The 15,253-nt window shown below is 46.4% G+C and overlaps 1 protein-coding gene across 1 annotated transcript; it reads right to left on the minus strand.

Annotated features, from left to right (window-relative positions):
- Nucleotides 1-330: 330 nt before the first annotated feature.
- Nucleotides 331-1,346, minus strand: LOC122452036 (glycine cleavage system H protein, mitochondrial-like). Its single transcript, XM_043485344.1, has one exon. The coding sequence runs from the start codon at nucleotides 1,344-1,346 to the stop codon at nucleotides 825-827; it is 522 nt and encodes a 173-aa protein (XP_043341279.1). The 3' UTR covers nucleotides 331-824.
- Nucleotides 1,347-15,253: the final 13,907 nt, after the last annotated feature.

A 15,253-nucleotide genomic window follows, 5' to 3' on the forward strand; every position in this document is an offset into this window, starting at 1 on the left:
GAATGGCTTAGCAAGTAAAGAATCCACCTGCAATGCAGCAGACATGGGTTCAATCCCTGGATCGGGAAAATTCCCTGAAGAAAGGAAATGTCAACTCACTCCAGTATCCTTGCCTGGGAAATCCCATGGACAGAGGAGCCTGGTGGGCTACAGTCCATGGGGTTGCAGTCAGACACGACTGAGCACACTGACATATGCACTGTGTATATGCTGTATACAAACAGTAATGCTGAACATGAACTCTTACTTAAACTTCCTTCAAAATATCTTTTTAATTAACTTTTTTTTTTTAAGAAGTTGAATATTTTATTATTAAATTGTTTATTCTCCTGCAAGGCTGTTGCTTCACTGTATAAAAATAGCACCAGCAAACACAGTATACTGCAAAATTAAGACAGTAATATTCTTCACTGGACACTATACAACTAACAAACTTTTCTCCACTGGCAGTTATTTCTAGTGGGAAGATCATTTTGACCCAAATCCAAGGATAGCTGTAAGCAAGTAACAATGTCATATAAGGTATAAGATAACCATGTTATCCTTGAATTACATAATTTTTATAATTAGTTTTATCAGAGATAATTTCAGGAATTCTGAATATTATAACTGGAGCCTAGCCTAAAAATCACAGGATGCTGTGGAAAAGATACACAGTGTTTATCTGAAGGCATTAGAAAGTTAAGGGGTATTTTCTTCAGGAAACATTGTTACAAGTAGTTTCTTTTGCTAAAAGTTGCTTTTTAAATATCTATCCACCACTAATTTAAGACAACTATGCTAGATTAAGTTGTTTCAAAGTAGTTTATTTAGGGGTTCCATTTTCATTCCTCAATAGATTTTATGTATTTCTCATTTGCTTCTTCACTCATTAGTTCATCTAGTTCTGAAGGGTTACTGAATGTCATCTTGATCAGCCAACCATCTTCATAACAAGACTTGTTGACAAGTCCTGGATTTTCTGCTAGAGCTGTATTAATTTCAGTTACTTCTCCTGATAGAGGGGAATAGAGTTCACTAGCAGCTTTCACACTTTCCAAAGCACCAAACTCCTCTTGTTTGTTCAACTTTGTCCCAACTTCAGGCAGACTACAGTAAACAACATCTCCCAAAGCTTCCTGTGCAAAATTGCTGATTCCCACTGTTCCAACACCGTTTTCTGTTGTTACCCATTCGTGTTTTTCTGTGAATTTCCGCACCGACAGCAGAGCAGGGCCGGTGCGCAGTGCCCGGACTGCACCCGCCCGCAGTCCCCATGGCCGCGGGGAGCAGGGCGCGCTGGGTGCCGAGATGGCGCGCAGGCTGCCGACCGCGGCCCGCACGCTCCGCACCGCTTGTAGCGCCATGTTCGCACGGGTGCAGAGGGTCTCGGCGCGGCACCTCTTAATTAACTTTTTAAAGATAACTGGAGATTCAGATGAAACTCTTGCTCAAAAAGATATATGCACTCCAATTTTCGTAGCAACACTATTCATAATAGCCAAAACATGGAAACAATCTAAATGCCCATCAATAGATAAATGGGTAAAAAAGATGTGGTCCATATATACAATGCAGCCATAAAAAAGAACAAAATAATACCATTTGCAGCAACATGAATGGACCTAGAGATTGTCATACTAAGTGAAGTAAATCAGAAAGAAAAATATCATATGAAAATATGATATTTCAAGACAAACACCATATGATATCACTTACATGTGGGATCTAAAATATGACACAAGTGAACTTATCTATGAAACAGAAAGAGACTCACAAACATAGAGAGCAGACTTGTGATTGCCAAGGGGGACAGGGTTGGGGGAGGGGTGAAGTGGGAGTTTGGGGTTAGCAGAGGCAAACTATTATATATAGAATGAATAAACAACATGGCCCTACTGTATAGCACAGGGAGCTGTGTTCATTAACCTGCAATAAATCATAATGGAAAAGAATGTGAAAAAGAATGTATACATGTGTATATGTATGTATAACTGAATCACTTTGCTGTACAGCAGAAATTAACACATTGTTAATCCCCTATACTTCAATAAAATATTTTTTTTAAAAAAAAGACCTAGGCATTGATATAATCAAGATAGAGCACCTTACCATCAGGACAGAATTCCACATGCTGCCAGTTTATAGCCACACCCATCTGTAAGCCACGTCCTAGAGCTCCTACAACCATTACCCTAAGTCTCCATTCCTACAATTTTGTCTTTTCAAACATGTTACATAAATGTAATCATATAGCAAATAACCTTTAGGGATTGGCTCTTTTCACTCAGTGATATTCTCTGGGGAGTCATCCAGGTGTAGTAAATATCAATAGTTCTATGGCAGGATACTATCACATGCTAGGGAGAGACCACAGTTCACTTAACCATAGACTGTGAATGGACATCTGGGTTGTTGGAGGTTTTGATGATTACAAATCAAGTTGCTATAAACATTTTTATGCGGTTTTTGTGTGTGAATATAAGTCTTCACGTTTCTGGGATAAATGCCTAGAGATTTCATCGCTAGGACATTTGGTAGTCACAAGATTAGTTTTTTTAGAAACTGCCAACCTGCTTTCCAGAAAGTCTGCACCATGTTACATTCCCAGCAGCCAGTTTTTCTACATTCTCACCAGCATTTGGTATCAGTTCAGTCAGTCCAGTCGCTCAGTCGTGTCCGATTCTTTGCGACCCCATGAGTTGAAGCACGCCAGGCCTCCCTGTCCATCACCAACTCCCAGAGTTTACTCAAGCTCATGCCCATTGAGTCGGTGATGCCATCCAGCCATCTCATCCTCTGTCGTCCCCTTCTCCTCCTGCCCCCCAATCCCTCCAAGCATCAGGGTCTTTTCCAATGAGTCAACTCTTCGCATGAGGTGGCCAAAGTATTGGAGTTTCAGCTTCAGCATCAGTCCTTCCAATGAACACCCAGGACTGATCTCCTTTAGGATGGACTGGTTGGATCTCCTTGCAGTCCAAGGGACTCTCAAGAGTCTTCTCCAACACCACAGTTCAAACGCATCAATTTTTTGGTGCTCAGATTTCTTTATAGTCCAACCCCCACATCCATACATGACCACTGGAAAAACCATAGCCTTGGCCAGACAGACCTTTGTTGTCACAGAAAACTAACCAATCTGATCACAGGACCACAGTCTTGTCCAACTCAATGAAACTAAGCCATGCTGTGTGGGGCCACCCAAGACAGTCGGGTCATGGTGGAGAGGTCTGACAGAATGTGGTCCACTGGAGAAGGGAATGGCAAACCACTTCAGAATTCTTGCCTTGAGAACCCCATGAACAGTAGGAAAAGGCAAATTGATAGGATACTGAAAGAGGAACTACCCAGATCAGTAGGTGCCCAATATGCTAATGGAGATCAGTGGAGAAATAACTCCAAAAAGAATGAAGGGATGGAGCCAAAGCAAAAACAATACCCAGTTGTGGATGTGACTGATGATAGAAGCAAGGTCCGATGCTGTAAAGAGCAATATTGCATAGGAACCTGGAATGTTAGGTCCATGAATCAAGGCAAATTGGAAGTGGTCAAACAGGAGATGGCATTTGGTATAGTCACTTTTTAAAATTTTAGCCAATCTGAAAGCTGTGTAAGAATACCTCATGATGGTTTTAATTTGCATTTCCCCAATGAGTAGTCAAGCTAAACATCTTCTCATGTGCTTACTTGCCATCTGCAGGTCTTCTCTGGTGAAAAGCCTGCTCATGACCTTTGCCCATGTTCTAATTGGATAGTTCTGGTCGTTGAGTTTTGAGAGGTCTTTATATATTTGAGATACTACTCCTTTGTCAGATAAGTGGCTTACAAATGTTTGTCCCCACTCTACAGTTTGTCTTTTTATTCTTGTGACAAGGTCTCTCACAGATCAAAAGTTTTACTTTTGATGAAGCCAAATTTGTTCATTTTTCCTTTAATAGATTATGATTTTGCTGTCAGATCTAGGAACTCTTTGCCTGGACTATTTCCCCAAAGATATTCTTATATTTTCCTACATTTATATTTTACATTTAAGTTCATAATTAACTTTTAACTCATTTTTGTGTAAGGTGTGAGATTTAGTTCAAGCTTCAGTTTTTTGGCCTCTATGTCCAGTTACTCCAACAGCATTTGGAACGATGCATTTTTCTCCCATTGAATTGCTTTTGTATCTTTGTCAAAAATCAGTTGGACAGGACTTCCTTGATGGCCCAGTGGTAAAGAACCTACCTGCCAATGCAGGTAGGGACACAGGTTCAATCCCTGGTCCAGGAAGATCCTACATGCCACGGGGCAACTAATCCAGTGCACCTGTGTTCTAGAGCCCGTGAGCCACAGCTACTGAACCCATATGCTGCAACTAGTGAAGCCCGCCTACCGCAGCTACTGAAGCTCGAGTGCTGCAATTTCTGAAGCCCACAAGCTCTAGAGCTCATGCTCCAAAACAAGAGGAGCCACTGCAAGGAGAACCCCACACACTACAACTAGAGACTAGCTAGTTGTAGCTACAACTACAACTAGCCCATGCTCCCCATAAGAGAAAGCCTGCACACAGCAATGAAGACCCAGAAAGCCAAAAATAAATAAATAAAAATTTTTAAAAATGAGTTGGGCATGTTTGTCTGGATCTATTTCTGAGTTCTTCATCCTGTTCCATTGATCTAGGTGACTTCCCTTTGCCCCTATGACACAATCTTGATAATAGTGGCTGTACATTTAGTCTTGACTCATAGACTGATTCTTTCATTGTGTTCTTTTTCAAATTTGCTTTAACTGTTCTAGTTCCTTTGTCTTTCCAAATAGACTTTTAGAATAATCTTGCCATATCTACAAAAACAGTCCTGTTGAGATTTCTATAGGAATTGTGTTAATCTAGTATATCAATTTAGAAAGAAATTATATCTTTACTATTTTAAGTCTTTGAAACCATGAACAAAACATACTGCTCCATTTATTTAGATCCTCTTTGATTTCTTTTATCAGAATTGTGTAGTTTAAACATACAAGTCCTACACATGTTTTATTAGATTTACACCTAAATGTTTCATTTTTGAGCAGTTCTAATAATATTGCAGTTTTAATTTTGATGTTCACTTGTTTGTTGCTAGTATATGGACATATAATTGATTTTTGTATGTTTATTTTGTATTCTGCAACCTTACTGAATTCATTTACTAGTTCAGGAAGGTATTTTTTGTAGATTCCTTGGAATAATCTGCATAACAAGATTATCGCTAAACAGGGATGATTTTATTTCTTTCTTTTCAATCTGTATATCTTTTAATTCCTTTTCTTGCCTTGTAGCTCTGGCTAGAACTTCCAACACTCAGTTGAATAAGAATGGTGAAAATGGACGTCTTTACTTTGTTCCTGATCTTATGTGAAAATTATACAGTCATTAAGCAGTAAACACAAGCTTAGTTTTTATTGATGCTCTTTATCAAGTTGTGGAAATTCCCCCCATTCCTATTTTTTTGAGAGATTTTATCAATGGGTATAGAATTCTGTCAAATGCTTTTTTTCCTGCATCAATTGATTTGGTCACGTAATTTTTCTTCTTTAGTCTGTAAATGTGGTGAGTTGTACTGATTGATTTTCAAATACTGAACCAAATTTGCATTCCTGGAATTCCTTAGTTACGGTGTATAACTATTTTTACATATTGTTAAATTTTATTCGCTAGTGCTTTGTGAAGATTTTTAAGTCTATATTCATGAGAAAAATTGGCCCTTGGTTTTCTTCTTTGTACTGTCTTTGGTTTAGATAACAAGGTAAAACTGGTTTCACAAAATGAATCGCTAAGTTTTCTTTCCATTTCTACTTTCCTAAAGAGACTGTGAGAATTGATATTTAAATGTTTCACAGAATTCTCCAGTGAAAGCTTCTTAGCCTGAAGATATCTTTTTGGTATTTTTAAATTAAAAATTTAATTTCCTTAATACTTACAGAGCTACTCAATTAATCTATTTCAAATTGTGTGAGTTGTAGTAATTTGTGGATGTGGTTCATTTTTGAGGATGTGGTCCAATTTTTCTAACTTATCAAATTTACATGCACACAGTTTTCTGTAGTTATTCCTTTATTGTCCTGTTGATGACTGGGGAGTCTGTAGTGATTTCCCCTATTTCATTCCTTATTCTGAGTCCATCCACCAAGCGTTTTATTTCAGTTATTTACCAGTTCTAAAATGTCCATTTGGTTCCTCTTTATATCTTCTATTCTTTTGCCTAGCCTTTTTAAGTTTGTATTTGCTTCAAAAGTATTCACAGTTTTTCATGAAGCATTTTTACCACGACTGCTTTAAAATCTTTGTCAGATAATTCTGATATCTTTGCCATGTCAGTGTTGATATTCATTGATTGTAATTTTTCAATCAGTTTGAGCTCTTACTGGTTCTTGCTACAATGAGCAAATTTTGATTGAAACCTGGGCATTGTTGTATTCTGCTGAGACTCTGGATCTTACTGAAACCTTCTGTTTCAGATGGTTTTCTCTGGCACTGCTCCAGCAGTGGAGGTGGGAGAGGAGTGCTGCTTCATCCCTGCCAGGTGAAAGCTCCTCGATCTGCCTCTGTGGGCACCTGACTAGAGGAGAGGAGGCTTTTATTACTGCTGGGAAGGGATGGGAGTTCCCAGCCCCACATGGTCTCCACTGACATCACACTTGGGGTGGTCTCACTGGTGCTTGGTGATGGTGAAGATCCAGACCCTTCACTGTGTGCATGCATGCTATGCTTCAGTTTTGTCCAACACCGTGAGACCCTATGGACTGTGGCCTGCCAGGCTCCTCTGTCGATGGGATTCTCCAGGCAAGAACACTGGAGTGGGTTGTCGTACCCTCCTCCAGGGGATCTTCCCAACCCAAGGACCAAATCCACATCTCTTATGTCTCCTACATTGGCAGACACTTTACCACTCACACCATGTTGGAAGCCCAGACCCTTCCTTAGACCTCCTCTATTAGCACTAGAGAGAGGGGAGGGAGGGGCACCTCAACACATCCAGGTGGTGGCAGAAGTTAGGACTTCCCTGCTGATACCACAAGAAAGGGGGACCTCATAACTATCTGGCAAGGATGACAGTCCCTGTTCTCCACCTGGCCTCCTCCTGTATGGCTCCAGTGGTGTTTGAGGGGCATAATCTGTGGGCTTTTTTTTTTTCATTCATTTTTATTAGTTAGAGGCTAATTACTTTACAATATTCTAGTGGGCTTTGTTATACATTGACATGAATCAGCCATCTGTGGGCTTTTAAAGCGTTGCTCTTCAAAGCAAGCAAGCCTCTCCAACTGACATTCAATGTGGTGCTATTGTGTTTTCCTGGGTGGGTCTTGAGCTTTGCCCGAGGACAGAAGGACATTACCTGTGCAGATGGGGCCCTTACACACCCTTCCTGCCAATGTCAGTGCTTGAAAAGTTGCGGGGGGCAGGGTTCAACACAAAGACGATCTCATCCTAAGGATACAATGATTATGGCCTAAAGATTCCAGAGAAAACATAGTAGGAAGAGGACTTGTTCTATGTCTAGGCTTGTTATTGTTCAGTCACTCGGTCGTGTCCAACTCTTTGTGACCTTGTGGACCGCAGCACGCCAGGCTTCCCTGTTCTTCACCGTCTCCCTGAGTTTGCTCAAATTCATATCCATTGAGTCGATGATGCCATCCAACCATCTCATCCTCTGTTGCCCCCTTCTCCTGCCCTCAATCTTTCCTAGCATCAAGGTCTTTCCCAATGAGTCAGCTCAATCTCTATGCTATGTCACTGGAATATGTCTATTTCAATGTCTGTGTCAATGAAATTACAAGCGTGATTGTAACATGGGAACCAGAGAGCAGATTTTTGTTCCCATCTTCCTACAGCTCTAAGTAAGACTAGCATGTGTGGTCATCATCAATGAAGCACAGGGTCCTTTGAGACAAAGAGTTGCTGGAAGCCAGGGTTCACAGCCTTCACAGTGGATAATGCAGCATCATGAGTGATGATGTAGCTGGCAATGACTATATGGAATCAGGAGGTACAGGTTTGAGGTCAGGCTCCAAAGTGCCATGCTGCTGAGTCATCACAGTATTGCCACCTCTTGCTCACAGCTGGAGAGATGAGATTAACCAAGAATGATGCATCTAACAGTAAAGACCAGGTGGAGAAGGTTTCTGAACCTCAACAAGAAGAGACAGCCCCTGGACACTGAAGAATTCTCATGCTTATGGCACAAATGGACAAACAAATATTCTTCCCCTCTGTTATTCTAAAGCTCCATCAGTAAATCCCTACACCTCACAGAGGCCCATACCTCATTCAGGCTTCTGTGAAGGTTAAACTGATCACAGATGTCCTGCCCAGCCAAGGGGGAATGGAGGCAGGAAGGCCACCCCTCCTGGACCAGATGAGGATGAAAATACAAAACAACAGGGGAGCTGGATGAGAGGAGGAGACTCAGACCAAGACCTCCCTCCTCCCCCATCCCCAATTTCATCCCCACACCCGGGGACCCCTGGCAGGAGGGTCAGGTCAATGAGGACCTACTTCCCACCCCGGGATGGAGCCTTGAAGCCAGCCATGACCACGGGGCAGGAGGCAAAGTCAGCCATGTCCAGGTTCTCATGGTGGTGCTCTGGCCTGGGCACAGCATACGTGGCACTTTCATAGAAGAGGCTTGGAAGGGGGATCGGAGGACAGAGGCCCCCTCCCCAACTAGGCAGAGGGTCTGTGGATAGCGCACTGTGCCTGACCAAAGCCACCTGCGGAACCCAGCTTGGTTCCCCGAGAGTCAAGTTCTGTCCTTGTTTGCTTTTGTTGAATGTGTCTGTGTACAGGGGACAGGGAAGCAATTGTTTTTTATTAACTCTCTTTCTTAGCATTATGAACACGCGTTTGACAAAAATCAGCAAACACAGAAAAGGAGGGGAAAAAAACACTGATAGTTTTATCACCCTAATAAAAACATGAAGTAATATAAGCTACATAATAGAAAGCTTAGAACACAAAAGAAAGCCAAAAAAATCAGAGGGAGAATTGGACTGAAGGCAAATGCATTCATCTTTCCAGCTCCCAGCACCCTCCCTCACCCTACCTCCCGGGACCCCCTGACCCCTCACACCACCCCCAACTCCTGGCAACCACTGGTCTACTTTCTGTCTCCAAGGATTTGCCTGTTCTGGACGATTCACGTAAATGGAATCAGACTGTATGTGGTCTTTCATGACTCAGTTTCATCACTTCTGTTCATGTAAATGGAATCAGACAGTATGTGGTCTTTCATGACTCAATATCATCATTTCTGCACCCAATACAGGGAGGTGGCATGTTCTGTTTACAATAAGAGTGTTCACCCCCTCTTTTATTCTTTGTTATGAAGTCTACCATCCATGAGTGAACCTAATATTTGGCCACATTCAGAATTCAGAAATGAATAAATCTGAAGCCAACCGCACACTCCGAAGGGGACTGGCCATTCAAAGTCAAAGGCGGTTTCCCCACAATAATGTTTCTCCCCATGGGCACTCTTGACCCTGGGGGTGACCACTCTGCGCTGGGCTGTCCAGCTCACTGTGGGATGTTTTGCAATATGCCTCTCCTCCCCCAGGGCTTCCCTTGTGGCTCGGTTGGTAAAGAACCCACCTGCAGTGCGGAAGACCTGGGTTCGATCCCTGGGTTGGGAAGATCCCCTGAAGAAGAGAAAGGCTACCCATGCCAGTATTCCGGCCTAGAGAATTCCATGAACTATACAGTCCATAGGGTCGCAAGAGTCAGACACTACTGAGCGACTTTCACTGACTGTCCTCCCCCAGGGGATGCAGTACCAGAGCTCTCTGTAGGGGGCAGCAGGGCGCAGCGTGAGGAAGCTCAGACCACCTGGGCAAGAATCCCCTCTTTGCCCCTTAGCTGCCTAGTCGCCTGGGCACATGGGTCAGCCTCAGTTTCCCCATCTGTAAAATGGGCACCCACCTCCCAGGGGTGTTGTGAGACTCAGATGTGAAAATTAATATAAAGCTCTCGGTGGCGAATCCAGCATGTGCACTGGACTCCCGGAGTTCAGCTCATCCTCATTATCGGCTTCATCTGAGAGGCCCACCCTTGTTACCAGGCACCTGCCTAGAGCTGAAGGAAAGCGGGCCCACTGCAGCCTCAGATGCTCAGGGAGGCCCCTGCCAGCTGAAGCTCCCAGCCCCTCCGCCCATCACCCTCCCCAGGAACAGCCACTTGCAGGCTGGAGTCACTCTTGCTAGGCACCTCCAGAAACCAGCCCCGTCCTCTGATGAGAAGGCCTGACCCTTTCAGCACAAGTAATTCAATCAGTGGAAGGAGCCTCACAGCAGAGGCACAGCTACTGACGTTTAACACGCCACACCCTCCTGGCAGCCAGCCTCTAGGACTAGCTCCAGCCAAATGTGCTTTTGTTTTGTTTTGTTTTCAAAAGGCAAATAAATGGGTTAGAAGCCAACCAGGAGAACCAGAAGCTGTCTCTGAAGGATAAGTTCCAAAGGATAAAGTTAGAGACTCGATTAAAGGAGATTTAATGAGTTAGAAAGAGATCAGAAACAGGACAGACCCAGGGCGTAAATCAAATATTAATCATCATAAAGGCAAGGCTTGCTAAGGCGTAAATCAACAGCACTGGGCCGACTTGCAAACATCTGCCTCTCTAAAGAGCTTCCAGAAATCCAGGGCTGAGATGGCAGGGGAAATGGGAGGTTGGAGGGGGCCACAGTCTCCATCAGCCAGAAGAACAGCATCCCCGGGAAACAAGGGGACTGTGTCGGCTGGCCCACTGCCCCTTGGAGCTTACATTCCCTGAAGTTGCTGGGCGGGACCCTGGAAAGGAGGAGCCCCACTCAGTCTCCCTGCTCTGCTGACCCTCCTTTGTGCCGGGCTGCCCTAGATGATGACATGCATCGTCTCTAGCCCACAATCCTCCTGTCATTGCACTCTTGTGCCACCAAGCAAGCTGAGGCTCAGAGGTGTGAGTTAGCAGTGGAGTCAGTCTTCCTACCTGGGCCCTTTGGTTTCAAGACCTCCCTCCTCCCAGGACTCTACACTCTCCCCATCTCTCCCCGGGAAGTCTCTCCATCTGCCTTAAAGGGGAGAGTGACACATCCCTGTGGGTTGAAGAGGGGTTAAAGAGCCTGTCCCATCGCTGTTCTCAGTGCTGCCCATCAGCCTGTGCCTGCTCAGAGCACCAGCTCCTCACCCTCCAGGAAGGGACCTGGTCACCTCTAAGCAGGATGGGAGCAAGGCCCACCCACCTCCCCTTGGCATGGACCACTTCTGCATCAAAATCCCGCACCTGCTGACCTTGGTCAGTTCCCAGGTCTGGCTGAAGATGCTGGAGGGCTGGGGCCCCGGATGGCTCCCTCACCTTCTAGCTACTGTATGACCCTCCCAGGGCAGCCTTAACAATGCCACAGACTGGAGGCTTTAGAGCAGCAGAAGTTTATCCTCTCACAGTCTGGAGCCAGAATGTCTGAGATCAAGGTGTGCGCAGGGCTGCGGGCCCCCTGGAGTCTCCAGGGGAGAGTCCTTCCCGTCTCTTCCAGCGTCTGGTGGCTCCACTCATTCCTTGGCTCATGGCAGCATCATTCCATTCTCGGCCTCCATTTTCATGTGGTCGTCTTCCCTCCTCCCTCCATGCCTGTTCTCTTCTACTTTTAGGGACACCAGTTAGGGTTAGGGTCCACCCAAACACAGTAAAGGAAATCAACCCTGAATATTCATTGGAAGGACTGATGCTGAAGCTGAAGCGCTGACTCATTGGAAAAGACCCTGATGCTGGGAAAGATTGAAGGCAGGAGAAGGGGACGACAGAGGATGAGATGGTTGGATGGCATCACTGACTCAATGGACATGAGTTTGAGCAAACTCTGGGAGATAGTGAAGGGCAGAAGCTTGGTGTGCTGCAGTCCACAGGGTCTCAAGGAGTCGGACACAACCGAGCAACTGAGCAACAACAGATCCAGTATGCCTTGGTCTTACCTCGATTATGTTGTATTAGAAAAAACCTTTCCAAAAAGGTCACATTCACAGGTGCAGGGTTAGGGCTTCAGCATGTCTCCTGGGGACACAAGTCAAGCCCTGACAACTGGGAGGTGCGTCCAGGGCCGTGTGGACTGTGCACTGGCAGCTTCAGCTTCATCGGGAGTTTGTCCGAGATGCAGGATTCAAGTTGCCCCAGACCTGCTGGGCCAGGATCTGCACCTCACAAGCCCCAGGGCCCCCCAAGATACCCTTCTGCACAGCGTGCAGAGGTCCCCAGGGAGACTGGGCCAGTGGTCACAACCCCACCACCTTCTCAGCCCCATCATATCCCCTTCCCCAGAGTCCAACTCACCACCAACAGCTCACAATCACATCCTTCTCTCAAAGTCTGCTTCAGGAGACCCCACCTAAGAGAGGGGTTGAGGGCCCAGGACTATCTGCCCCAGAGACCCTGATCCTTTCTAGACATCACTGCCCACAGCTGCCGGCTCACCAGGAACACAAATGCTCAGGGGTTAACTCACTTCACCCTGGCCAGCGATGGATGGAAGAGAGAGGCTAGTGGGGCAGGGGTCCACTGCTGGGAAGGCCCTTTCAACCTCCAGCACGAAGCGAGCCTATAGTGAAGGAGACGCTGGTGTGCAGCAAAGGCTCTTCCCCTCTTCCCAGCATCGACCATGACCCTTTCCACTGTCTCCCTGGCCCTCCCCGAACCTCACAGGATTCAGAGGGGGAATGGGCTGTGTGGTTGCATGGAAGCAGGTCCCCAGCCCCCAACTGGCCCCAGCTGACCAGTTTCTCTGGATTTTCTCAGGGACTTTTCTGGAAATGAGATCACCTGTACCAACTGCAGCTTTGAGCTCTCAGACCAAGGAAGACATGCAACGCTTCTGATCTTCCTTAAATTGCTCCAAGTTTACCACATGGGGCCAAGAAGCCCGATTCACTCTCTTTCTTCAGAACACACCTCCAGCCTCTTTTAAAATCTCCCAAAGAACAGGCTGACAGGACTGTCTCTGTTCCCATCAAACAAGGAAGTCGCTTCTTAATGGGAACAAGGCGTCTGCAGACTCAGTGCAACAGTTTCTGTCTGAGCTGACTTTAAGGGGACCCAGCCCATCTCACTCTCTAATGGCTCACAGACTTGTTCTGAGAATGCATCTCAACGCCTGGAGACGTGGTGTTGCTGAAGTGTCCATGGTCTGGCTGTGGGATGTCCAGTCTCACCATGTGAGGACCTTGGCTGAGGGGCTCAGCCTCCATGAGAACCCAGGAGCCAGAGGCAAAGGGTTTGGGCACGTCCAGAGCAGACACCCAGATTCCAAAGAAGGAAGAGGAATTGGACTCGATTCCCAACAGCCAGGATGAGTTTAATTCAACGAACACTTATTTGATGCCTCTGATGGGCAGCTGGGGCCCGGGAGGTTCGTGTGTGTCCTCAGCATGGGCTCTGGGGTGAGAGCACTGGGCTCGGATCCCAGCTCCGAGCCTGAGCCAGAGCTCAGCGGGTGGTGTCACCTCTCGGTCTCGGTCTTTCTTTTCTGAAAGAATAATAAGAATACCTACCCCTGAGGGTCACAGTGAGAATCAGAATTCATGACACACATGTGGCTCAGCTGGTAAAGAATCACCTGCAATGCAGGAGACGTGGGTTCGATCCCTGGGTTGGGAAGATCCCCTGGAGAAGGGAAAGGCTACCCATTCCAGTATTCTTGCCCAGAGAATTCCATGGACAGTATAATCCATGGGGTCACAAAGAGTCAGACATGACTGAGCAACTTTCACTTTGACTTTCATGACATGCTAAGCATGGCAAATGGAAAAATATAACTGATACTGCACAAGGACAGGCTGGACCAGAGAGGGGGTGCACTGGCCTCCATCACTGGGACATCTGAGGGTGGGGCCGACCTTGAAGGCTCTTTTTAAGATGTCACTGGGTGCATGTGTGTCTGTGTGTCCACCCTTCCTCACACGCTCTATCTCCCCGCCCCTCTTAGCTCCCCATTCCTCTGCATTGCTTCATTTTCAGATAAGTTCTCCCCACATGGCAGCAGGATGGCCCCCAGCAGACCAGGAGGTCCTGGCTTTTACTATGTTATGGCAGGTGAGGAAAGAGAGAGAATGAGAAAGAAAAAAAGGGCATCTTTCCCCATTACTCCAGCAAAACTCCCAGAGGTGACTCTGATTGGTTCTGCTTAAGCCTTGGCTAAATATAGATAGAGCTGGTCTCAGCTAACACAAAAATGCAATACAGTTTATCTTTCATGCTCCCTTTATTTCTGCTTTTCAGCCATTTCTACTACTCCAGTCACCATGGCTGAGGGATAGAGTTCTGCAGTTGGCTGACTGGGAGCATGTGATGCAGGCTGGACTGATAAAGTGATCAGTCTCTGCCACAGTGTCACAGAGTAAATGCTTAGTAAACATTAACTGCTCCTTTGTTGCTTCACAGAGAGGGCGTGCAGGCACCCAGCCAGGAGCTCCCCACCACGACAACACCCAGTGCTGAGCGCAGCAGGAGTCCGGGACAGCACCTGGCCCGCTCCCCTCCCACCCTCCCCCACCGTCTCTGCACTTCCCCTCCCATCCCGCCCTCTTCTCTCCTCCCCTCCTCTCCCTTCCACTCCCCTAAGACAGTACACTATCAGCTGGGGCTCCCTGGCCCACAGAGCCCTCTGTCTTCTCTGTTGCCCCACTGGTGAACATCTTCACCCACACGACCCTGGCCCTGCCCGGGGACAGCAGCCCCTATTGTCTGCTTGTACATCAGAATCATCTTCTGGGAGGTCAGGTGCTGGTTGGCGTGTCGATGGCCCTTAGGTCTGTGCTAAGACTTCAAGTCAGAGGGACAGGACAGGGCCTGGGCTCTCACTGCCTACAGAAACGAGTCTTTGAGGGCACTTCCCATAGAGAGCACAGCCCTGGCTGCCCACCACCCTCACCCAAAAACATCATCAGAGCCCAAACACAGAAGAGCCAGGGAACTCCTAGAGAACCTGGTCTAAAGCCAAGGGTCCTGCCTGGAGGGTTGAACAGTGGCTTGAGAAGAGGACCAGCCCCTCCACTAAGCCTAGCAGGGACGTCACAGAAGAAACACAGATGTCACAACTAACAGCTACCAGGAGAGGCTCCACCAGCGCTGGGGGACCACAGCCCCATGGCTCCCTCGGTACAGAGGTCAGGGCCCCGATGCACAAGCGCTGCATAGACTCTGACACACGGCTTCAGCCTCCATCAAAGGAGGTGATGATGAGATCACTAGCATTCATTGAGCCAGGCTATGGGAAATGGTTTAGATGCACA

The sequence above is a fragment of the Cervus canadensis genome, chromosome 13 (genome assembly GCF_019320065.1).
Source record: "Cervus canadensis isolate Bull #8, Minnesota chromosome 13, ASM1932006v1, whole genome shotgun sequence".
Classification (NCBI taxonomy): Eukaryota; Metazoa; Chordata; class Mammalia; order Artiodactyla; family Cervidae; genus Cervus; species Cervus canadensis.